Source organism: Delphinapterus leucas, chromosome 9, assembly GCF_059928025.1.
Source record: "Delphinapterus leucas isolate spDelLeu-1000000601 "Yukka" chromosome 9, BTC_Dleu_Yukka2, whole genome shotgun sequence".
Classification (NCBI taxonomy): Eukaryota; Metazoa; Chordata; class Mammalia; order Artiodactyla; family Monodontidae; genus Delphinapterus; species Delphinapterus leucas.
Genome location: NC_143137.1, coordinates 5348872 through 5374659, shown reverse-complemented (window position 1 = coordinate 5374659; position 25788 = coordinate 5348872). Strand labels below are relative to the sequence as shown.

The window sequence follows — 25788 nt, the reverse complement described above, 5'->3', positions numbered from 1 at the left end:
CGTTGGGTCTTTGTTGCCGCACGCGGGCTTTCTCTAGTTGCGGCGAGCGGGGGCTACTCTTCGTTGCGGTGCACGGGCTGCCCATTGTGGTGGCTTCTCTTGTTGCAGAGCACGGGGTCTAGGCACACGGCCTTCAGTATTTGTGGCACTTGGGCTCAGTAGTTGTGGCTCACGAACTCTAGAGCGCAGACTCAGTAGTTGTGGCGCACAGGCTTAGTTGCTCCGTGACATGCGGGATCTTCCCGGACCAGGGCTCGAACCCATGTCCCCTGCATTGGCAGGTGGATTCTTAACCACCGCGCCACCAGGGAAGTCCTACACCTTGGCTTCTTTAGCATCCTTTCCCTGCAGGTGTAGAAGTGGGCGCCCTCCACTTCACATCACACTGCTGTTTCCCAGATTCAGGGCAGGATTCCCAGCTGTGTGCTGGAGTCCAAGAATGCAAAGATTAATAAGAAATAACCTCTCCACTCCTGGAGCTCACAGGCTGGTAGGAAAGCACCATCGGCAGCTACTACTGGTTTTGCAATAAATGGACAGCAAGCATCCCCATGATAATAGCTCAACCAAACTTTATGTCAGACCTTTACCAAGTTTCCCTGGAAAGACTGTCCTTCAGTGTTATTACACGACCCTTCCCTGATTGTTCGCCGGTTCCCCTCTTGTGAATTTTCTTCTCATTACAATGTGCCTAAAAACTCCTCTAAATACTTCACCTACACAGCCACCCTAGGCGGTCAACACTACTCTCCCCGCTTAGAGATCAGACAGCTGAGGCTCAGAGAGGTTATATTGGCATTTTTCAAACTGAACGGAATCATGTAATTGTTTTTTTTTGTTGTTTGTCTGTTTGTTTGTTTTGCGGTATGCAGGCCTCTCACTGCTGTAGCCTCTCCCGTTGCAGAGCAACAGGCTCTGGACGCGCAGGCTCAGTGGCCATGGCTCACGGGCCCAGCCGCTCCGCGGCATGTGGGATCCTCCCGGACCGGGGCACGAACCCGTGTCCCCTGCATCGGCAGGCGGACTCTCAACCACTGCGCCACCAGGGAAGCCCCGGAATCATGTAATTGTTCAGTGGCTCTGCAGATGGCTTCTTAGATGAGGAATTTTTTTTTCCCTCAAATGAAGCCTTAAGTGGAAGCTAATCAGATAAAGGCAGAGATGTTCTGGTTGAAGGAGGAATACTTTCCACCCTATGACTCACACCCACTCCGAGGATCCAGAAGCACCCAGGAGAAGCCCCGAGGGACCTAGAGGAGGTCAGAATGTAACCGCTAGCTGGGTGGCCATGGGGTAAGCAAAGACTATTATAGCTTAGAAGTTTCATTTTAATTGGATTTGTCAAGTTTGAGATGCTTAGACAGTTGGATAAATTTTAGGACTCAGTGGAGAGGTAGGACATGGGGGTATGAATTTGGGTGTCAGTGCACACAAATGGTATTTTCCTCTCTAAGGATCACTGAGGTCATCTGGGAGAGAGTGCAAATAAACGGTAATAGAGGATCCAGGACTGAACCCCACAGCGCTCTGATTTTAGAGGCTGAGAAAAAGAAGAAACTCCAGCGAAGAAGAACCAAAGGAGAGTATGCCCAGGCAAGCCAAGTTTAGAGACTGTTTCAAAAAGGAGGAAGTGACCAATTCTGCAGTATCTGCTGAGAGGCCAATAGATGAGGACATAATAGTGACTACTGGATTTGGCCGGTGTTCGTTGGTGACTTGGATGAGAGTGGTCTAACGAAGTGGTAGGGATAGGAGACTGAGCAGGTCAATTTGGAGAGTGTATAGTTAAGAGTATTATTAGATTAGGCAGGGATAACAGAGCACCCTTGAAGTCTCAGGGGCTTAACACAAATGTTCATATGTTGCTTAAATTAGGCCTCCTGTGCATCCGGTATCTTGTAACTATACCTTGTGGTATCTACACCCTCCATCTTGTAGCTATGCCATCTAGCAGACTTCAAAGGTCGCTTTTCAGGAAAAGAGCTGGTGGGGGGGACTTCTTACTTACTCTTAAATCCCCTGGACCACAGCCATCTGGCCAGAACAAGGAGCATGGCCCCTCTTAACTGCTAAGGGCTGTAAGTGTTCCTGCTTGCCCAGGAATGAGAGGAGAGCCAGCCTGGAGACCTCATGTAACTTTTACTGCAGGGAATAATGGATGTGAGGGATGGAGAGAGTGACTATGGAGACCTCTTCCAAGATTTTCCAAGAGAACAGTGGCTGGAAGGGGACAAAGGGTCAAGGAAGGGTATTTGTAAATTAAAAAAATAAAATTTATACACTTTTAAAGGTTATTCTTCATTTACAGTTATTACAAAATATTGGCTCTAATACCCATGTTGTACAATACATCCTTGAACCTATCTTATTACACCCAGTAGTTTGTACCTCCCACTTCCCCAGCCCTATATTGCCCCTCCCGCCCCCCACTGGTTACCACTAGTTTGTTCTCTATATCTGTGAGTCTGCTTCTTTTTGGTTATATTCACTAGTTTGCTGTATTTTTTAGATTCCCCATATAAGTGATTTCATATACTATTTGTCTTTCCCTGTATGACTTGTTTCACTTAGCGTAATGCCCTCCAAGTCCATCCATGTTGCTACAAATGGTGATATTGCATTCTTTTTTATGGCTGAGTAGTATTCCATTGTGTGTGTGCACACACACCCATATACCACATCTTCTTTATCCGTTCATCTGTCAATGGACACTTAGGTTGCTTCCATGTCTTGGCAGTTGTAAATGATGCTGCCATGAACGTTGGGGTGCATGTGTCTTTTTGCATTTCCCACCAACAGCACATAAAGGTCCCCTTTTCTCCACATCCTCGCCAACATTTGTTATTTGTGTTCTTTTTGGTGACTGCCTAAAAGATTCAGTGGAGAGGGAGAAACTGGTGATGCAGGAAGATGAGACAAACGGAAGTCTGAGGTCAGCCCTTGCGAAGGCAAGAGGATGGGATTCTGAGCATAACAGTGGGTTTGCCTCCAGGGAGAGCAGGGACATTTTTCCTTTTCTAACAGAGAAAAGGCAGAGAGTATATATACAAATATTGGTGGTTGGTGGAATAGGTGGTAGGGAAAGAAAATGAGGTGTTGAGTTAGCCAAAAAATTCTTTTGGTTTTTCTGTAACATCTTACGGAAAAACCATGAACTTTTTGGCCAACCCAATAGTTCTCATCTGAGTGCTTCTCTGTTCTCTGCCATCACAGCTGAGAATGAGGGTAGGATGGAGGGGAGGCTGGAGGGGAGGTTTGAGAAGAAAAGTGAAGGTTGGCTTGCTCATTTCTGCCTACTCCCGGTTTATGTGACACAATTCCTAACAGCGTCCTGTATGGGGCGCCTCTTCTGCCTCATTCCTTATACTCTTGCCCTCACCACTGTGGAGGTGACTGGTTCTGTGATGATGTCCGACTGATTCGTGCTGGTGCATGTGGAAGAGCTCATCTTTGGTCCCTTTTGTCCCCCTTGTCCCCTTAGTGCTGTGAATACCCAACTCAGAATCATGGCGGAGCGAACAAACCTTCACCCACTAGAAACAGGAGGTGGTGGAGAAATACGTCCCCTTTTTCTACTCCTATGGACAATCCTGATGCATGGTTTATAGGTGTTTATTTAATATTTTCTCTCATTCTGTGGGTTGCATTTTCACTCTTAATTGTGTCCTTTGGTACATAAGTTTTTAATTTTGAGGTAGTTCGATTTATCTTTCTTTCATTGCCTGTACTTTGGTGTCATATCCAAGAAGTTATCACCAAATCCAATGTCATGAAGCTTTTACCCTGTTCTAAGAGTTTCTATAGTTTTATCTCTCTCTCTCTTTTTTTTTTTTTTTTTGGCCATACCATGTGCCATGTGGGATCTTAGTTCCCCGACAGGGATCGAACCCGTGGCCCCCTGCAGTGGAAACGCGACATCTTAACCACTGGACCGCCAGGGAAGTCCTATAGTTTTATCTCTTAACACTTAGGTCTTTGATCCATTCTGAGTGGAAACAACCCAGATGTTTATCAACTGATGACTGGATAAACAAAATGTGGTACTTTCATACAATGGATTATTATTTGAGCATAAAAAGGAATGAAGTACTGACATGTGCTGCAGTATGGGCAAGCCTTGAAAATATGATGCTCAGTGAAAGAAGCCAGACGCGAGAACCACGTGTTGTGTGATTCTATTTATATGAAAGGTCCAGGATAAGTAAATTCTCAGAGACAGAAAGTAGACTGGTGGTTGATGGAGGATGGAGAGAAGGGGAAACGGGCGTGACTGCTAGGTGTTACGGGGTTTCTTTGAGCTGAGGAAAATGTTCTGAAATTAAATAGTGGTGATGGTCCCACAACTTTGTGAACATACTAAAAAACCTCTGAACTGTTTTATTTTAAAAGGGTGAATTTTGTGTTATGTGAATTATATCTTAATAAAAAATAAAAATAAAATAAAATTCTAACTATTGTATGTGCACCTTTCTCAGAAGGAAAGCTTTGACTTTATTACAACAAACCAACCATGCAATGCTTGCAAAACTCCTGTGATAAATTTGTCCAAAACTGGGGCCAACTCACTTTTTTTCCTTCAGGCTGTTAGGCTATAACATGCACACAGTGGAGTGCACAGTGTCCAGTGAACAGCCCAGTGACTGTATATGTAGGCTTTGTGAGGCTTTCACTCAGATCAACAAGATACAGCGCGTCTGGCCCTACAAAAGGCTCACTCTGGGCCTCTCTCAGAAGCAAGCATTCCCACCCCCTCCCAGAGGTAATCACCACTCTGACCACCATCACCCTGGATTGGTTTTGCCTCTTCTAGAGCTTCATAGAATTAGGACTATAGGCTGTGTCTGGCTTCTATCAGTGTTACGTCTGGGGCATTCATCCTGTTGTGTGGCTCTGTGGCTCAGTCATTTCAGTGCTGCTTTGCATTCTGTTACATGTAGAAGCACAATTTATCCATTCTCCTGTTGATCGCATTAGGGTTGTTTCCAGTTGGGGGTTACTATGAATAGAAGCTTACCTTTTAATATTATTATAAAAGTACAAAAAAGCACCTTCTCTTAGAGCCTGTCTGAAGGAGATTGGAAGTCATGTTTGGAGGTTTATAATTGGCTGTCGTATCTGCCCCAGGAGAGGTATCAAAACCGCAACCCACCCCCTTCCTCTCACATACCAGCAGATGGCTGGTCCCAGGCAAAACACTGAGTCAGCCTCCTTCAAGGGGGGAGGGTCAGATCTGCTCAGACATGTTAAGAAAGAAGAAATTTTGCGAGCATTTGGCTGAATTCAGGTACTAATATCTAAAGTTGAGTAATACAGAGTAAGAAATAAAAAGGCAGCCAGTAACTCTTTGGCTTATCTTTGTCTCTTGAGGTATTCTGAAAACTTCTTTGTTTTCTTAAGTTTATTTCAGAAGAGCCAAAAACGAGGCTTGCCCTAGAGAAGGCTAGGATTTTGATTTGCCCAGTGCTAGGTTTTTCCTATTTCCTCAGCTGAGGAGAGAGAATTCTAAGACTTTCTGGAAAGACCCTTTGAACTTTGGAATTCCTGGATCCTGCCCGCTGATTGGAGCTCCCGGGCAGGGGCCTCTGGGGCTGGTGAGGAGCTGTGTGATGTCACAGGGCTTTGTGAGTTAGCTTGGGGCCGCCTGTGTTTTGAGCCCTGCCATGCGGGGCAGGGTACCCAGCACAGTCAAGTTATTTGCTCAGAACGCATTCAGGAAGAAATTCCATCTTCCAAGTTATTCGGTGTAGACTCCTGCCTAATTCCGTCTGTGACTCAGCTTGGAGAATACAACTAGAGAGCAGCCAGTGGTTTTCTCAGTGGTACGTGGCTGGACTCAGTCTGCTGAAAAGCGGGAACAAAGATGGGGGTGCTGTCCTTCCACCTAGAATCAGTGGGAGCAGTGCATCAAATCGCGGAATCTTGAATGGGATGCTGGCTCTGGGGATCAGGATTAAGAAGATCAGATTTTTCGGGCTGGGTTATGCCACCTTAGAGGCTTACTGGGCATCGTAATAACTTTAGTTCTTGAAAATCAGGGCCAGTTCTCACTGTATACCACAAAGGTACACCCTTTGTGCTTCTAAGGATTTATACAAAGAGAATGTATTACTTATTCAAAAAGCGAAATAGAAAAAAAAAACTCTTGGTAGTATCAGAAAGTCAGAGATCTTGTATGGAGATCGGTATTAAGATTGTTCTTGGAAAGCAAGGGATTACAAATACTGATTATTTGCAGAAAAATTAGTTGTGACATTATCTAAAGCATGGTCATGTTTTCCTGGCTCTAAAAACGAACATTTTAAAACTCAGTGACTGTAAATCCAGATTTATTTTAGGGCTTTGGTTTCTCGGTTGTGTGCGTGCGCACATGTGTTAGTGACTACTGGCAGCGTTCTTTTTTGCTTTACTGGATTCTTTTCATTAACTCTCAGGTTTGTTTGTTTTTTTTTTGAATGCATTTAAAATTTTGTTTGCTATACATACAAATCATCACTGAAATATTTTTTACAACTTAATTCTGTATTTTTCTAGCATATGAGTTTTAGTGAAGGAAATAATTGAACATGGTTTCCTTCTGAGAATACAGAGTTGAAGAGCCAATCACAGAGCTGCGGGATCTATCTCTGGGTAGGAGAAGTTTTCTGCGTTTTGTGGGAGTGTGGGGAGGGTGTTGGGGGCGGGAGGGGGAGAGATGAGGTGCATATTCCAGAGAACTAATGGGAGCTCTGCTTTAAGAAAATGCAATATAAGACAACTGATATTAGTAAAATAAGAAACTTGGGGGGAGGGATATTTTTATAAGTGTTCATATCTAAAGAAAATTTTCCCCCAATTTTCTTTTTTTTAATTTGTAAGAAAATTTTTATTTTATAATGGAGTAGAGTTGAGTTACAGTGTTGTATTAGTTTCAGGTGTGCAGCAAAGTGATTCAGTTAGACATATGCATGTATCTATTCTTTCCCAAATTTTCTTAGTATGGTAGAATCTTTCTAGAGTATGGATTTATTTTATTTTTCAGTAATAATTCTATCATATGAATTCATGTGTATGTTTTGTATATTAAACTTGGTGGCCTCCCCTCACCTGTTTTCTTCTTTCACTAGTTTCTAATTGCTTTTGGGTTTTGGAGAAAATCAAAACAGATGTCTCTCAAAATTTAGACACTAATAGGAAGATGTGGTGGTAATATAAGTTAAAACAGCTTCATTCTCTTTTCAGTTCTTTTACTCCATCCACTTCCCCTAGTTAGAACTTATCTTCTTCTCTTACACATTCGATACATTTTCTTTGCATAATTAAATATTTCGTTTTTAGAGTGTTATTCATTTAGTCAATGAGCCTTTATTGTGCAACCAGGATCTTTGTCAGGACGTTAGATCCTATGTCCTAGGGGAATGCTCCCATACTGATAAACTCTCCCGAATCCAGCTTTATGTCCCCTCCCTTTACCGAGCATCCTCAGGACTCAGCCCAGGCACAGGCCCCTGACTCCAGTGGGTGGTGATGCCTGGGCCCTGCAGTTCTGGGGGAACAGAGGGGGCCTCACACATTCCCGGCCAAGCTATGTTATGACTTGGTCCTCGTTACTGACCTGGTGGCCAGGAGCAGACTTGAGAGGTGACCCTGAGGGAGGGCAGGTGTTGCCTTTTGAAACGGAGGCCTCTGTGTTATTTTCAAGGAGAGGAGGAGAGCTAGCCTTTCGTGGAGAGGAGGGGCCATTGCTGTGGGTCCAGAGTGTCCGGTGGGTCTGGGGTTTCCGGCGTGTCTCCACCCACACACTCCCATCCCGAGGCTCAGTCTCCCTCCTTTCCTGGGTTGAACACTAGCCAAGGTGAGAATCAACCTTCCCTTCCCTGCAGCTCAGCTGCCCTCATCAAGCCCTGCTTTCTCGCCCTTTGGTTGTAGGGGTGAGTCTTTTTATACCCTGCTAAGGAGGCCCTCTGACTCAGATATTTTGCCTTAAATTGGGGACGAATAACCCATAGCTTTCCATTACTTTTCTCAGTTGCATCCACAGCCTCAACCTCAGCCATTCTGATTCCGTGGTATTTGTGGTGACCACTCCCTGCCCTCATCTCTCAAATGTGCCAACCAGAACACTCCGTTCCGCCAGGATTCCACCCCAGGTCACCACAGCAAAGTTTTAGTGAGGGCACTGCTTCATTAAGGGGCTATCAGAATGCTGCCTTTCCACCAGCAGTGGGTCCTCAGGGAAGTCAGCTAAGGGTGACCCAGCCCCTAAACCCCATTTTAGACCGTTTCCCAGGACCACTCCCACTACCAACTCTTGTAGTTCCAGTTCCCCAGAAAACGGACTCTGAGATTTGCGTGGAAGCACTTTATTGATGTGGGTTTGGCTTCCCAAAGTGAGGGAGATGGGTCAAGCAGAGGAAGAGGTTGGAGTGTGATGTGGTTGAGGGGCCCCTGCCAGTCCCGTGGGCAACTCTGGGCCGGAGGGGCCTTCAGAGTCATCCCAAAGTGAGACAAGAGGCTTCCACCCATCGACCAGTCTTTAAGCGTGAGTTCCCTCAGGGAGGGGGAACCTTGGGCAAAGCAGCTTGCCTCAGCCAAAGGTAACTCTGGGGCATGGACTTGGCTGTGAGCCTTTGGCAGTAGGGGGAGCAGGTGCCCACCTCTGCCTAAGGCATTGTATCCAGGTGTGTTCAGGTCTCTTTCTGGTGGTTTGAGGCCATGGAGCTGTTATGGCCACTGGGTTCTGTTGAGCAGTATGGGTTTCCTACATGAACAAGAGCAGTAAGAACCACAGTGGATATGCAAGCTTGTTCCTAGGGAAGGGCCAAGGTCAAAACTGTAGAAGCCAAATTCTTCCCTCGAGTCCGAGAAAGGGTAAAAGTGGGAGATGATGCTAAATGTTTGAATGCCAGGAAGTCACTTGGGAAGAATTGGAGCATGAGAAGGAAAACCCATGCCAGAGGGACCTGGACCCAGGAGGGACCTGGAGAGCATGAGGCTCGTTTCATTGATTACTTTTCCCAGGAGTCAGGACATCCGGGGACTTAAAGGGACAGGGATGGGAGCATCTATGTTCACTGTGTTTGCCAGTATTGATGCTGTTTGATTTATTTTCACATTTTGTTTTCATTTTCAATCTTTTTTTAAAATCTTTGCTTCAAAAACGTTTATCAAAGTAATACATACGTATAAAAAATAAAATAAAAACAAAATCTTAAAAGAAAGTCAGCAGGCCCTTCCCAATTCCCACACTGGCCCCCACCCCAGTTCAACTCCCTAAAAGCAAGAGACTCTTTAATCTGTTTCTTACGATGGTTACCTTCACATTTTAAATAATATTCTCAGACTTCTCTTTCTTGGTTTATCTATATTATACACCAACTTCATTTTTCTTACATGGCTTCTATGTTTTTTAGCTTATTTTCCAATAAATCTATGTGACTTTTTTTTTTTTTTTTGGTTAATACAGTTATCAGTGGTTACATATTCATCACTCTATCAATATCGTTCCTTAGTTTTTACCATCATAGAGATCATCTACCTGCACTTCCCCGCCCCCAAATAATTCATCAAATCTGATATTCTTTGGACCCATCTCCTTTGTGGGGTAGGGGTGCAGCGCCCGGAGCTCAACACCAGCTTCTGTTCCAATCTCTGCTGGTTGCACCCTAAGCCCACTTCACACCTGCCCTCCGAGACTGCTCTGCGTCTCTCCTGGGTTGAATCCACTACCCTGGGTCCTTGTATTCTTTGTTCATTCTTTGTCTTGTTGGCACTTACAATCCACACATAGTTTCCCAAAAAGGAAGGCAAGGAGTGTAATTTGTTTTGGAAAACATCTTTATTCTACTCTCAAGCTTTATTAAATTTTGACTAGATATAGAAACCTAGCTGGAATATCATTTAACAGAATTTTGAAGCCATTTCTCTGCAGTTTTTCAGAACCCAACAGTGCTGTTGAGAAATTTGATCTCATTCTGCTTCTCCTTCTCGTATATGTCACCTGTTTCTCCTGCCTCTGGAAGCTTTTAGGATCTTCTTACATCGATCGCATTGGCCATCCTATGGGCCCTTTTGGTTCTGGGGGAAGTGTGTGTATTATTTATTTGATGCTTTTCTCTGATCACCTTTTGGAACCCTTTGCGCTAGTCGGATGTCATATCGATACTGCATAGAGTGAGATAGCACATCTCTCTCTCTTCCTCTCTCTCATTTATTTGTGCTTCCAGAGCATTCCTTTCATGCTGTGTAACAGCCTTCTGATGACTTTTAATTTTAGCGATCATGCTTTAAGTTTCAGCAGCCTCTTTTTGTTCTCTCAGTGTTCCTTTTTCAAGCCTGCTTCTCTGGTTTCATAAATGTAATGTCTTCTTAGCTCTCTCTGAACAATCAAAATCAGTGTTTTGATGTTTCGAAAGCTCTCATTTGCTGTTCCCCTTTTCTGGTTCAATTTGTATTTTCTTTCTTTCTGAAGGCTTCCCTCAAGCACCTCAGCCAATCCTTGGCATCCGTACTAGTTTACTAGGGCAACCACAACAAAGTCCCTTAGACTGGGTGGCTTGGACGATAGACGTTTATTTTCTCACAATTCTGAAACCCAGAAGTACGAGGTCAAGGTGTCAGCAGGGTTGGTGTCTTTTGAAGCCTCTCTCCTTGGCTTGCAGACGGCCAGCTTCTCACTGTGTCCTCAAATGGCCTTTCCTCTGTGCCTGCACCCTTGGTGTTTCTTCCCCTTCTTATAAGGACACTAGTCCTATTGGGTCAGGGCCCACCCTAATGGCCTCATTTAAACTTCATTACTAAAGACCCCGTCTCCAAATACCGTCACGTTGGGAGTTAGGACTTCAACATATGAGTTTAGGGGGACACAGTTCAGTCCACAACAGCATTCCATTCCAGCGGAAAAGAGAGACTCTTAACACGCTGTCGGGAACCTCTGGGTGTTGGGCTCACCCCCTCCCACAGGTGTCCTGTCTTCACAGTGACACGTGGGGAGTCGGCTGCTTTCTTGGGCACCCCATACGCTTCACTGTGAGGGGGGCTTTTCTCTGGGGCCTGTCTTCTCATCACAGAATAATTCTCCCCTCTCCTACCTCAGGTTGAGCAGCCTGGCTGCTGGGATCCTGTGCGTGAAGCGGGAAAGAGAGCCAGGTGACTCCCCTGACCTCGGCCTCAAGCTTCCTTCTGTGGAGGCTGAGCCTCTACAATCCCATTTCTCCAGAGGAGAAATTGCCAGGCTCTTGTCTGACTTTTCTGTGCAGGGAGGGGTGTCCGGAGCCGACCGTCCTGCATGGAAGCATGTGACCTTTTCCAAAGCCTCCCCTCGTGCCCCCTGACAAGCCTGGGCCTCCAAACCCTGAGCTGCCCTGGGGTCTGCTAGACGCGTATCTGTCTCAGAGTCCTCGCTCCGCCCACCTGGAGTTGTGACTCCCTCTGTCCTTCCAAGTCATGGTCACACGGCCAATCGTGTGTCTTCCAAACCTGTACTGAAATCGCCGTGCATTTTTCTCTCCACCACTCTTTTCCCAGGAGAGTTTTCAGCTTTATTTTTGTTCACAGTTGAGTCAGGAGAGTGAGGACACAGACACACGTATTCAATCTATCAACTTTAAAGGAAGCCTCTCAAGACTTTCTTTTTTGATAAATTATGAAATATTTCAGACATAGGAGAAATGCAGAGAGGAATGTCAGGAACACTCTGTGTGCACATCATCAGGCTTTATCAAACCTCCTCATTTTGCCATATTTGCTTCAGAACTTTTTAAAAGTAAGCATTAAGGGGAATTCCCTGGCGGTCCAGTGGTTACTACTCCTCACTTTCACTGCCGAGGGCCCAGGTTCAATCCCTGGTCGGGGAACTAAGATCCCACAACCCACGACCAAAATAAAAAGCATTAAGGACACAGTCCGAACTCTTTATCCTCCTCCTGACGCCCTCCCACACAGAGGTTATCACTATCCTGTATTTTTCCTATATTTGTGTAGACCGTGCACACGCATGGTATTTTCCCCTAACATTTGCTACCCTCAAGCGTACGCATAAACAATTGCACTGCTTTTCGTGTTTTCCAAATTTATATAGGTAACATCATACCCTACTTGTTTTTTGTGCAACATTATGTGTTTTAGATTTTACGATATTAATCCGTGTTGCTCCAGTAGGTTCATTTCCAACGCTGAATGAACAGCCTCAGTTTATCAGTTCTCCTGTTGAGGGAAACTAGAGTTGTATCTACTTTCTACCACAAACATGACTCCAGTACATGTTCTTGTACATGTCTCCTGGCGAGAGTCTCTTTGGGGTATATTTCTAGGGATGGAACTACTTCCACATTCCCTATGTATAGACTCAACCTGCAGAGATTGCAGAGCGGCTGTACCATTTCACAGTCCCATCAGGGGGGTCCGCACTTCTCACTGCCCACTTTCTTTCCACCATGGGATAGTGCATGTTCTTACATTTCTAACAGTCTGATTAGTGTCAGATCAGCGTTTTAAAACAGAGACCTATGCCATCACTCCTAGATGCGTCGAGAAGGTGGAAGGGATGAGAAACCCTTCTTTCACATTGTTTGCTTTAGTTTTATCTCAGGAGTCTGGGTCAATGACTTGAAATGATAGTGTATGTTTTATAAGCACGTTACACATTTTCATGTTAAGAAATCTGATAAATATCAGTTTTAAGAGTTTTTTAAAGGATACACTTTCTCGTATCAAAGTATATGATAAGCGCTGATATCAAAATAATCCTGTTTTTAAAACACTGTAAATTGAATTTAAGCCAAGTCGATGATCTCTAAACCATCAAAATAGCTAATACAGCTTCTCTTAAATCCTTCTGGTTTAGGAAATGTTAAAATGGACCTTCAAAAATGCTAGGTTTACAATGAGAAATGTTATAATTCAGTGTTTACTCTATGGATCCTTGACACTTGGGATCTGGACAGCCATCTTTAGTATTTATTTTCACCATAATCCTGTGAAGAACGAGGAGAAGAAGATCCAGGAGAAAGGAAATCCATTAATTTGGTCCCTTGGGAAGAAATTGCAAACTAAACATGGCTCAGTGCAAATACCAAGACCTTATGTAAGAGTCAAAAGGCCTAATGAAGATGAAACTACAGAACAGAAGTCATTTTTAAAATTAGGTAAGTATTTTGATTTCCTCTGTTATCCATTTTAAGGGGAAAATATACCATAAATTTAATAACTGGGAAGAGTGAGAGAATGTCCTTTTTTAGAGCAATTCAATTTTAAATTATGAAATATTTCTCATATATATTCATATATATCCATACACACACACACACACACACAGAAAATAATAAAACAGGCTTGTATGTATTTACCACCTAAATTTAACAATTTTTATGTAGTTTGCTGTATCTGTTTCAGATAGCTTTCTGTGTTTCAAAGAAATAAATTTTAATAGGTACGGTAAAAACTTCACCCCAATTCTTCCTCCTCCTCAGATATCTTCCTCATTTCTTTTATGTATTTTCTTTAAGAAAAATACAGTATGTATTTTTAAAAATAAATTTATTTATTTATTTATTTAGGCCACGTTGGGTCTTTGTTGCTTGTTGCTGTGCTTCGGCTTTCTCTAGTTGTGGTGAGTGGGGGCTACTCTTCGTTGTGGTGCGCAGGCTTCTCATTGCGGTGGCTTCTTTTGTTGCAGAGCACGAGCTCTAGGCACGCGGGCTTCAGTAGTTGTGCCATGTGGGCTCAGTAGTTGTGGCACGTGGGCTGCAGTAGTTGTGGCTCACGGGCTCTAGAGTGCAGGCTCAGTAGTTGTGGCACACGGGCTTAGTTGCTCTGCGGCATGTGGGATCTTCCCGGACCAGGGCTTGAACCCGTGTCAGCTGCATTGGCAGGTGGATTCTTAACCACTGCGCCACCAGGGAAGACCCATAGTATGTATTTTTAATATATTTGTAGCTATTCTGGAATGAATTGCAATGCCACTGTGGGTATTAACATGTAAGTCTTTGTAAAAACATATTTTGTTTCTCTCAGGTAAATACCTAGGTATGGGATGGATGGGTCATATGGTAGCTGTAGGCTTAACTGTAAAGAAAATGACAAACCGGTTTCCAAAGGAAGGGTGCCATTTTATATTTCCTTCAGCAGTGGATGAGAATTCCATTTTCTCCAGGTTTGGCCAACACTTGACATGGTCAGATTTTCAGATTTTAACCATTCTAATGGGTGAGTAATGGTATCATTGTGGCCTTAATTTGCATTTCCCCACAACTAAGGATTTTGAACACCTTTCATGTGCTTAATGGCCCCACGTACATCTCCTTTTGTTAAGTGTCTCTCCAAGTCTTCTGTCCCTTTTTAAATTGGGATGTCTGTCTTCTGATTTCTAAGACTTTTAAAATATATTCTGGTATCAAATCCTTTGATTTGTGAGTTGCAAATATTTTGCACAAGTCTGTGCCTTGTCTTTTCATTCTCTCTTTTTTTTAATTGAGATATAATTGATATATATCATTGTATTCATTTTAGGTGTACAACACAATGATTTTTATATATGTATATATTGCAAAATGGTTACCACAATAAATTTAATTAACATACATTATCACACATAGTTACCATTTTTTTTCTTGTGATGATAACTTTTTTCTTTTTTTTCTTTTTTTACTGTTAATATACAATTTATTCTTATATTCCAAGAGGAGAATGTTTTCTAATTTCTACAGTTGAAAACAAGATTATTTATAATCACATAATTCACCATTATTATTCATTACATTTTCTTTGGAAAGGATAAAAGTTATCTCAGTACTTCAAGAGATAACTTAAGATATACTGTCTTAGCAACTTGCAAGTATATAAAACAGTGTGCTGACTAGAGTCACCATGCTGGGCATCTTCATTCTCCTCTGAGTGGTTTCATTCAAAAAGCAAGATTTTAAATTTCTCTGGTCAGTTTATCACATTTTCTTGTGTGGTTTATGTTTTTTATGTTTTATCTAAGAAATCTTTGCCTACCTCAAGTTCACAAATATTTCCTTCTATCTTTTTTTTAATAGAAATTTTAAAATTTTAGGTTTTACATTAACTCCGTTTTGAATTAATTTCTGTGATGCTGTGAGGTAAGGATCATAGTTCATTTTTCCATATGGATCCAACACCATTTGTTGAAAAACTTTCCTTTTGCCATCTTGGTCCCTTTATCAAAAATCAATTGGCCAGGACTTCCCTGGTGGCACACTGGTTAAGAATCCACCTGCCAATGCAGGGGACATACATTCGAACCCTGGTCCGGGAAGATCCCACATGCTGCGGAGCAATTAAGCCGTGTGCCACGGCTACTGCGCCTGCGTGCCACAACTACTGAAGCCCGTGCGCCTAGAGCCCATGCTCCGCAAAAAGAGAAGCCACCGCAATGAGAAGTCTGCGCACCGCAACCAAGAGTAGCCCCGGCTCACCCCAACTAGAGAAAGCCCACGCACAGCAAAGAAGACCCAATGCAGCCTAAAATAAATAAATTTATTTTTAAAAAATCAATTGGCCATTTTTGTTGGATCTGTTTCTGAACTCTATTCTCATTCTTTTTAGAAATTGTTTTGGTTACTCTAGGTCTTTTGCTTGTCCGTATATATTCTAGAAACAGCTTGTCAATTTCTACAAAAAAGCCTGCTGGTATTTTGAATGGAATTGCATTGAGTCTATAGATCAGTCTGGGGAGAATTAATATCTTAATAATATTGCTTTACCTGCATCCCACATATTTTAATATGTTGAATTTTCACTTTCATTCCATTCTATGTATTTTTATATTCCCTTTGAGACTTTCTTCTTGGATTATTTGGAAATCGATTGTTTAATTTCCAAGTGTTTTGAATAATTTTCTGTCTTTCTATAATTGACATCCAGTTTGATTCCGCTGTAGTCACAAAATATACGCTATGATTTCGATTCTTTTAGGTTTTTTTTTGAGGTTTGTTTTATGATCCAGGATATGGCCTATCTTGGTGAATGCTCCATGGATACTCTGAAAAAAAATGTGTATTCCAGTATCGTTAGGGGAAGTGTTTTATGTATATGTAATCTCAGTCATATCCGGTTGGTTGATTGTATTGTTCAATTCTTATGTGTCCTTGCTGAGTTGTTGGCTAGTCGTTCTGACAACTGCTAAGAGTGGGTGTTGAAGAGTCCAATTATAATCATGGGTCTGTCTGTTTCTCCTTTCAACCCTATGCGTTTTTGTTTCATGTATTTTGAGACTGTTTTTTGGTATGTTTCTATTTAGGATCATCATATATTACTGGTAGGCTGATCTTTTATCAGTATATACTGTCTCTCTTTGTCTCTAGTAATTTTCTTTGTTCTAAAGTCTATTTTATCTGATATTAATGTAGTTAGTCCTGCTTTTAAAACTATTTGCAAGATATATCTTTTTCTATCCTTTTACTTTCAATCCACCTACATCACATCGAGGGGAGTTTCTTGTAGACAGCATATTGTTAGAACTTTTTTTTTTTTTTTTTGTGGTACGCGGGCCTCTCACTGTTGTGGCCTCTCCGGTTGCAGAGCACAGGCTCTGGACACGCAGGCTCAGCGGCCATGGCTCACGGGCGCAGCTGCTCCGCGGCATGTGGGATCTTCCCGGACCAGGACACGAACCCGTGTCCCCTGCATGGGCAGGCGGACTCTCAACCACTGCACCACCAGGGAAGCCCAGAACATATTTTTTAATGCACTCTGACAATCTATGTCTTTAACTGATATATTTAGATCATTTGCATTTAATATAATTATTCATATGTTAAGGTTTAAGTCAGCCATTTTATTATTTTTTTGTTTGCTTCTTCCATTTGTCATTCTTCTGTTCTCTTTTCTTACCTTATTGTCAGTTACCTGAACATGTTTCAGAATCCCATCTTGATTTACTTCCAGTATTCTTTTTTTTTGCGATACGCGGGCCTCTCACCGCCGTGGCCTCTCCCGTTGCGGAGCACAGGCTCCGGACGCGCAGGCTCCGGACGCGCAGGCTCCGCAGCCATGGCTCACGGGCCCAGCCGCTCCGCGGCATGTGGGATCTTCCCGGATCGGGGCACGAACCCGTGTCCCCTGCATCAGCAGGCGGACTCTCAACCACTGCGCCACCAGGGAAGCCCTCCAGTATTCTTTTAATGTATTGCTTTGTGTAGCTCTGTTCGTGGTTGCTCTAGGTATTAACATGATACATATGTAACTCACTGAGGTCTCCTTGAATCAATGTTTTGCCACTTCCAGTAAAGCGTAAAAAGCAAAGTCCATTAGCATCCTCCATTTTAGAGTACGATCGTCTTCAGCATTTCCTCCGTGTACATGGAGCACCACATCAGATGGTGTTGTAGTGTCTGCTCCAATCACTGAATGAGACTTAAGAAGCCCATGAGCACAGGCTAGTATATTTTTTACCCTTTTGGATGTTCCTTTTTCTTTTCTGAGGTTGCAACCCTTCATCTGCTATGATTTTCCTTTTTTGTTTACAGAACTTTCTTTTTCGATTCTTTGAGGGTGGGTTTGCTAGTCACAAATTCTTAGTGTTTCTTCATCTGAACGTATCTTTATTTTTCTCGCGATTCCCGAAGGATATTTTTGCTGACCTAGGCTTCACTGATGATAGTTCTTTCTGCTCAGCACTCGAAAATGTTTTCTCACTTCCTTCTGTCTTCCATGATTCAGACGAGAAATCCCCAGTCATTCAGATCTTTCCTCTGTGAGTGCCTCCTTTCCGTCTGCAGCTTTTGAGAGCTTTCTTTTTTCTGGAGTTTTCAGAAGCTTAATTATGATGTGGCATGGATTTCTTTGGTGTATCCTACTTGGGAGTTTCCTCAGCCTCTTGAAGCTGTAGATGTCCATCTTTCACCAAATTCGTGAACTTTTCTACTATTATTTTTTAAGAGTACCTTTTCATTCCTCACTCTCCTATCCTTCTGAGACTCCACTAATATGAATATTAGCTCTTTTGTTGTTAGCTCACAGGTCCCTGAGACTCTCTTCATTTTTTTTTTTAGTCTGTTTTCTCCATTGCTCAGAGTAGGTGGATTCTGTTATCACTATTCTACTTAATATTAAGCCCATCTAGTGAGTTTTTATTAGATTATTTTTAGTTCTATAATTTCCATTTGGTTCTTTTTTATAACTTCTATTTTTTTGCTGAGATTTCCCCTTTTTCTGTTTCTGAGCATTTTTATGATGGCTGCTTTAGGATCTGAGATCATTCTGACCTCTGATTCATCTTGGTATTGACATCTGTCAATTGTCTTTTCCTATTCAATTTGAGATCTCCCTGGTTCTTTGTACGACAGAAGATTTTTGATTGTATCCTGGGCATTTTGGACATTATGAAACTCTGGGTCCCGTTTAAGCTTCTTTGTTAGGCCGACCTCTGTTAAGATGCAGCACAAGGGCCAGGTGGGTGGGTGTGTTTGCTTCCTGCTGGGCCTGCCGACTCCACCCTGGCAACCGTGGAGCGTGGGCACTGCCACGCTGTGGATGGTGGAGGGGACGTTCAGCAGCCCCGGTGGGAAAATTGGGCGCTGACTTGCATGACATTGTTGTCTCTGAGTTCAGCTCCCCGGTGGGCCTCCCTGATGCCAGGGTCAGGAGATGGGGTAAGCAGAGTATCCACTATCCTGCTTTGCACAACCTGTTGCCATTGAGGGTGGAGGTTCAGCTCTCCCCAGACCCCCATGGATATGAGGGGCAGTGGGTACGTGGCGCAGTGACTAGCCTCACCTTGCACCACCTCGTTAAGCCTTGTTGCTGCCAGGTGGGGCTGGAGGCTCAGCACGCCACTGACAAGACACTACCTTAGGGAGAACCAGAGCACCACCTGCTTCTACCAGGCAGGCTTCTGGAAGACCAGCTCCCTGCTCAGCCTGCCCACACCAGACAGACAGGTAATCAGAACACTGCCGCCTTCTGCCAGGAGAGGAGCACGGCCCCTTGTTCCCTTGGAATAGAGGTGGATGCACTCCTTGCTCTCCCCACTGGAGCCAACAGGGGGCGGTGTGGTTCTCCCGTTGGTGCTTGACTGGACTAGAGTGGGTGCTCCCAGAGGGTTTCTGTGGTTAGTTGTCCTTTTTCCTGGCCCGGTGGCTGGAGGAACAGGCTTATCCTGGCGCTTGTTTTGTCTGTGCCCATTAGTGGTTCCACCTGCAGCATTCGACAGCCCCCTGTCTGGGATTTACGGGAGGCAACAAAGAAATCAGGAGCCCACCGTGTCCTTGCCCCTGTCCTGAGGCTCCCAGGCAACCTGCCTCCTTACACTCGCCTTTCAGAGCCAAGGAGTTTTTAGGTGTAAGAAAGAGGACCGAGGGGAAATGGGGTCACTTTTTGATGGGAATCCTCTTTATATCCAGTATAGAATTTATGCCAGTTTTGGAAAACACTCTTTGGGCATTGGAAAAGAAAGATTATTCTCTCAAACAGAGTTTTGGGAGAGGGGCTTCAGCTCCCATTCTCCCACCTTCCCTAAATCCGGCAGTTAATATAATTTCACACGACAGTTGCAAATCGTGATGGGACCAAGGAGGCTTAGCACTTCCTTCTCTGGAGAAACTGAATGACTCTAGAGTAGCTTGTTGTTCATACTTTGCTAAGGAATCTGCTTTGATTTCTGTGAATACTTTGATTTTAACCTTGTCATCTGGGAGTCGTTTCGGTTCCAGGAAAATGACTCTGACATGTTATAAAAGGAGTGAATTCAGGATATAGTTGTTATTGTCCTTTATTAACGTGATGGTAGTAAACCTATACTTATGTGACTAATACCTTTTCTTGCAGGTAAGGATTTTAACTATTCGGACCCAGAACTTATTCGTGGATATTCAAAATATGGATTTAATTCCATTATCAGTAAAAACTTGGGCAACTACAGAGATGTGCCAGACACCAGGAATAAAATGTATGTTCCTCCAGATATTTTTTTTTACATATTACATAGTTTCAGATATACAACATAATGATTTGATATTTGTATATGTTGCAAAATGATCATCACAGTAAGTCTAGTTAACATCGGTCCCTACACATAGATATAAAAAAGATTTTTTTCTTGTGATGAGAACTTTTAAGATCTTTGTTAGTAACTTTCAAATATGCAATACAGTATTATTAACTACAGTCACCATGCTATACATTACATCCCTGTGACATTTATTTTATAACTGGAAGTTTGTACCTTTTGACCTCCTTCACCCGTTTCACCCACTCCCTGCCTCTGGTGACCACCAATCTGTTCTCTGTATCTTGAGCTTGTTTTTTTTTTTTTTGCGGGGGGGCGGATTGTGTTTTGTTTGTTTGAGATTCTACATGTAAGTGAGAGCATATGGTATTTGTCTTTCTCTGACTTGTTTCACTAGCATAATGCCCTCAAGATCCATTCATGTTATTGCAAATGGCAAGATTTCCTCCTTTTTTATGGCTGAATTATATATATAGATATAGATGTAGATATATAATATATAGTATAGCTATATAGATATATATTACCTTTTCTTTATTCATCCACCCATGGACACTTAGGTTGCTCCCATGTCTTGGCTTGTAAATAATACTGTAATGAACATGGGGGTGCATGTATCTTTTTGAGTTAGTGCTTTTGTTTTCTTCAGGTAAATACCCAGAATTGGAATTGCTGGATCATATGGCAGTTCTATTTTTAATTTTTTGAGGAACTTCCATACTGGTTTTCCATAGTGGCTGCACCAATTTACATTCCTACCAAAGGCACACAAGGGTTCCCTTTTCTCCACATCCTCACCAACTCTTGTTACTTCTTGTCTTTTTGATAAGAGCCATTCAAACAGGTGTGAATTGATATCTTATTGTGGTTTTGATTTGCATTTCCCTGATGATTAGTGATGCTGAGCATCTTTTCATGTGCCTGTTGCCCATCTGTATGTCTTCTTTGGAAAAAATGTCTATTCAGATCCTCTGCCCATTTTTTAATCAGATTGGTTTTTTTTTCAATATTGAGTTGTATGAATTCTTTACATATGTTAGGTATTAACCCCTTATCAGATATATGATTTGCAAATATTTTCTCCCATTCAATAGGTTGCCTTTTCATTTTGTTGAAGGTTTCCTTTGCTGTGCAGAAGCTTTATAGTTTGATGTAGTCCCACTTATTTATTTTTGCTTTTGTTGCCTTTGCTTTTGGTGTCAGATCCAAATAAATCAAGACTGATGTTAGGGAGCTTACTGCCTATCTTTTCTTCCAGTAGTTTTATGGTTTTAGGTCTTATATTCAGTTAATTCATTTCTAGTTAAGTTGAGGGTATGGTGTGAGACAGAGGTCCAGTTTCATTCTTTTGCATGCAGCTGTGCAGTTTTTCCAACACCATTTATTAAAGAGACTGTTCTTTCCCCATTGTATATTCTTGGCTCCTGTGTCATAAATTAATTGACCATATATGTGTGGGTTTATTTCTGGGCTTTCTACTCTGCTCCATTGATCTATGTGTCTTTTTATGCCAGTACCATACTGTTTTTATTACAATAGCTTTGTAATATAGTTTGAAATCGGGGCACATGAATCCTCCAGCTTTGTTCTTCTTTCTCAAGATTGCTTTGGCTATTTGGGGTCTTTTGTAATTCCACACAAATTCTAGGATTGTTTGTTCTATTTCTGTGAAAAATGCCATTGTAATTTTGATAGGGATTGCATTGAACCTATAGATTGCTTTAGGATATATTGACTTTTTTTTTTTTTGCGGTACGCGGGCCTCTCACTGTTGTGGCCTCTCCCGTTGTGGAGCACAGGCTCTGGACGCGCAGGCTCAGCAGCCATGGCCCACGGGCTCAGCCACTGCGGCATGTGGGATCCTCCTGGACTGGGGCACGAACCCGCGTCCCCTGCATCGGCAGACGGACTCTCAACCACCGCGCCACCAGGGAAGCCCTCCATTTCAGCTTTGCCTTACTTTAAAATTCATATTATTATTTTCACTGAACTAGAGAAATACTTGATACAAATCTTTGAAGAATAGATTTTTTGTTGATTGGTTTTCCAATTACGTTTATTTCTCAACTTTTAAATTTTGAAATAATTTCAGACTTACAAAATTGTTGCAAAAATATTTCATAGAATTCCTGCCTAGCATTTTCTTAGATTTCCCAAATGTTAACATCGTCCATACCCTCAGAACCAGAACAATAAACAAAACCAGCAAATTAACAATACAATACCATTAGCGAATGTACAGACGGTATTCAAGTTTTTACGCTTAACCCACTAGTGTCCTCTTTCTGGAAGGATCTAACCCAGGACTACAGACTGTGTGCAGGGTTCCTGTCCCCTGAGTTTCCTTTCATCTGAAACTGTTCCTAAGTCTTTATCTTCCACGACTGTGACAGTTGTAGAGATCTAACCAGTTATTTTGTAGAATGCTCCTCAATTTGAGTTTGATGTTTCCTTGTGATCAAATCCGGGTCATGCATTTTTGATAGGAATACCATGGAAGGAATGTCATATGCTTCTCAGCACATTGTATTAAAAGGCACACGATGTCTCTTTGTCCCATTACTGGTGAAGTGACTTGTGGTGAAGTTAATTTGATCACTTGATTAAAACGACTGTCAGATTTTCTGCACAGTAAAATTACCATTTATCCTCTTGTAATTAATAAAGGTGCAGATTTCTGTTAAATGTTAATTGTGAAAAACCTGGAAAATATAAAAAATCATAAAAAGGGAAAGTAAAAACACACATGATCCTAGGGATTTTTCTTCTGTCTTAATGCATAAGGTGTCACCTAACTATTTTCCCCCCACTTGACACAGAGAGATCATCACTGTCAGGATGTTAGTATATATCCTTCCAGAATTTATAGACACATACACATATTTATAAGTAGACAGTAAGCATACAATATAATCATATCGTTTTTATGAAAATGGGCTTTACTTTTTATATTCTATAATGTGTTTTTTTTAACTTAACAACATATCGTGGAGAACTTTTTCAAAGCATTACACATAAAATTTGCCTCATTCATTTTAACAGTTGAGAGCAGTTATCCATTGTATAAATATACAGTTTCCCCATTAATAGAAATCCTGGTTGCTTTTAATCTTTCAACTTTTCAAAAGTGATGTAATAAACACTCTTGTACACATATTTTTATGCCCTCATGTTAGTATATATGGAGTGAAGATTTCTGGAATGAGATTGCTCAGCCATAGGCTCATTTTTCTTCTCTAGAATTTTATATAAATAAAATTTACGCAGCATAATTATTTTGAAATTTAGCCACGTTGTCGCAAGGAGTTCCTTTTTATTGCTGAGTAGCACTCTACTGTACGGATGTACTACAATTTGTTTATCCATTCATCTGTTGATAGGACAGATTGTTTCCGGTTTTTGTCTATTACAAATAAAGTTGGTATGAATATTCTTAAGACAAGTTTTGCATAACAGATGTTCTTTTTTCTCTTATGTAAATATTTTGCAAGTGGAATGGCTAGATCTTAGGGTGTATGTTTAATTTTTAAAGAAACTGCCATTTTCCTAAAGTAGTTGTACTATCTTACATTCCCATCAGCAATGAATGAGATTTCCAATTCCTCCACATCTTTGCCAACACTTGGTATGGCCAGTATTTTGAATTTTAGCCATTCTAATAGGTGTGTAGTCAGATCTCATTGTGGTTTAATTGGCATTTTCGTGATGTCTAATGATGTTGAGATCTATTTATGTGTGTATTTGCTATCTGTGTATCTTCTTTATTGAAGTTAAATTGTGCCCATTTTAAAATTGGATTGTTTTCTTATTATTGAGTTTTGAGAATTTTTTAGTATATTTTGGTATAAGATCTTTATCATATTGATGATTACATGTATTTTTTCCTAGTCTATGGCTTGTTTTTTTCATTCTCTTAACAGTGCCTTTGGAAAAGCAGAAGTTTTGAATTTTGATGGAGTTCAATTGTTTAATTTTATTCTTTTTTTTTTTTTTTTTTTTTTTTTTTGCGGTACGCGGGCCTCTCACTGCTGTGGCCTCTCCCGTTGGAGAGCACAGGCTCTGGACGCGCAGGCTCAGTGGCCATGGCTCACGGGCCCAGCCGCTCCGCGCCATGTGGGATCTTCCCAGACCAGGGCACGAACCCGTGTCCCCTGCATCGGCAGGCAGACTCTCAACCACTGCGCCACCAGGGAAGCCCTATTTTTTTTTTTTTTTTTTTTTTTGCGGTATGCGGGCCTCTCACTGTTGTGGCCTCTCCCGTTGCGGAGCACAGGCTCTGGACGCTCAGGCTCTGCGGCCATGGCTCACGGGCCCAGCTGCTCTGCGGTATGTGGGATCTTCCCGGACCGGGGCACAAACCCGTGTCCCCTGCATCGGCAGGCGGACTCTCAACCACTGCGCCACCAGGGAAGCCCCCTATTCTATTTTTTAATTTACTTTTACCTAGCCCAAGATCACAAAGATTTCTCTATTGGATTTTCTATGTAGATGGGCATGACCTATGCACTTTTACTTCTTCCTTTCTAGTCTGCGTGCTTTTCTTTTTCTTATTGCACTGGCTAAAACCTCTAATACAATGTTGAACAGAAGAGGTGAAATTGGGCAGCCTTGCTGTGCTCTTGCTCTTAACACTCAGCTTTTCATCAGTGAGTATGATGTTATCTTTAGGTTTTTCATAGATGTTCTTTTTCAGGTTTAGGAAGTTCCCTTCTATTCCTAGTTTGCTGAGAATTGTCTCACCAGGCGGCTGTTGAATTGTGTCACATCCTTTTCTGTGTATTGAGATGTGTGTATCTTTAGTTTGTGAAGATGGTAAATTATGTTGATTTTCTAATGTTAAACAGAGATTATATTTATGGGCTATTCCCCACTTGGTCATGATGCATTATCCTTTTTATATATTATTGAATTTGATTTGCTGAAATTTTGTTTGGAATTTTATATCAGTGTTCGTGAGGGCTATGAATTTGTATTTGTCCTGACTGTCCTTGTCTGGTTTTGTTATAGAGTAATGTTGGCCTTGTAGAATGAATTGTGAATTATTCTTTTAGGATTTAATTTTTTTTATTTTTGGCTTCATTGGGTCTTCGTTGCTGCACGTGGGCTTTCTCTAGTTGTGGTGAGCAGGGGCTACTCTTCGTTGCGGTGCGCAGGCTTCTCATTGCTGTGGCTTCTTTTGTTGCGGAGCATGGACTCTAGGTGCGCGGGCTTCAGTAGTTGTGGCCCACGGGCTCAGTAGTTGTGGCTCACGGGCTCTAGAGCACAGGCTCGGTAGTTGTGGCATGCGGGCTTAGTTGCTCTGCGGCATGTGGGATCTTCCCGGACCGGGGCTCGAGCCCACGTCCCCTGCATTGGCAGGCGGATTCTCAACCACTGCGCCACCAGGGAAGCCCCTATCAATTAATTTTAGAGAAACCCATACACATCAGGCTTCTCTTAGGGGTGTAACCACGTGTGACGTGGTTTCAGCCTCCTTCAATATCCTTGTCCTGTTCCTCCAAAGGGACTCAGTTTATAGTTTTCTGAAAATGATATACCCAGGACTGAATGTAATCCTAGAGATTGATCTGAGTAGCCTGAGTTCACCCTGGACCACCGTCTCTCTCTAGTTGGGGGCATCCTCTCTGTCTCTGTGTCTCATCTACTTGCTCTTTGGTCACACAGTGATCCTACTGGAATGCAAGCCTTTTAATCCTATCTGTTTCTGTGAGGCGACATTTTCCCACCTGACGTTTTAGGTCACGTGCAGCCCACAGCACTCGCCCCCTTTTCCCATCCTCTCAGGTCTTTTCTTGGTTCTGTCATCTCATATTCTCATTCCTTGAAGCACGAGTCCATTTCCA

The 25788-nt window shown here is 42.4% G+C and overlaps 1 protein-coding gene across 2 annotated transcripts in view; it reads left to right on the top strand.

Annotated features, from left to right (window-relative positions):
• Positions 1 to 12385: 12385 nt before the first annotated feature.
• The window catches only part of GALNTL5 (polypeptide N-acetylgalactosaminyltransferase like 5), a 67878-nt gene continuing 54475 nt past the window's right edge, over positions 12386 to 25788 (top strand). For both annotated transcript variants that reach the window (XR_016394241.1, XM_022577324.3), the window contains exons 1-2: positions 12386 to 13121; positions 19765 to 19885. Coding sequence is in view for 1 of the 2 variants with exons in the window: in XM_022577324.3 (XP_022433032.2) it covers positions 12824 to 13121; positions 19765 to 19885 (419 nt within the window). In the remaining variant the exon portion in view is untranslated. The remainder of the gene's footprint in view (positions 13122 to 19764; positions 19886 to 25788) is intronic.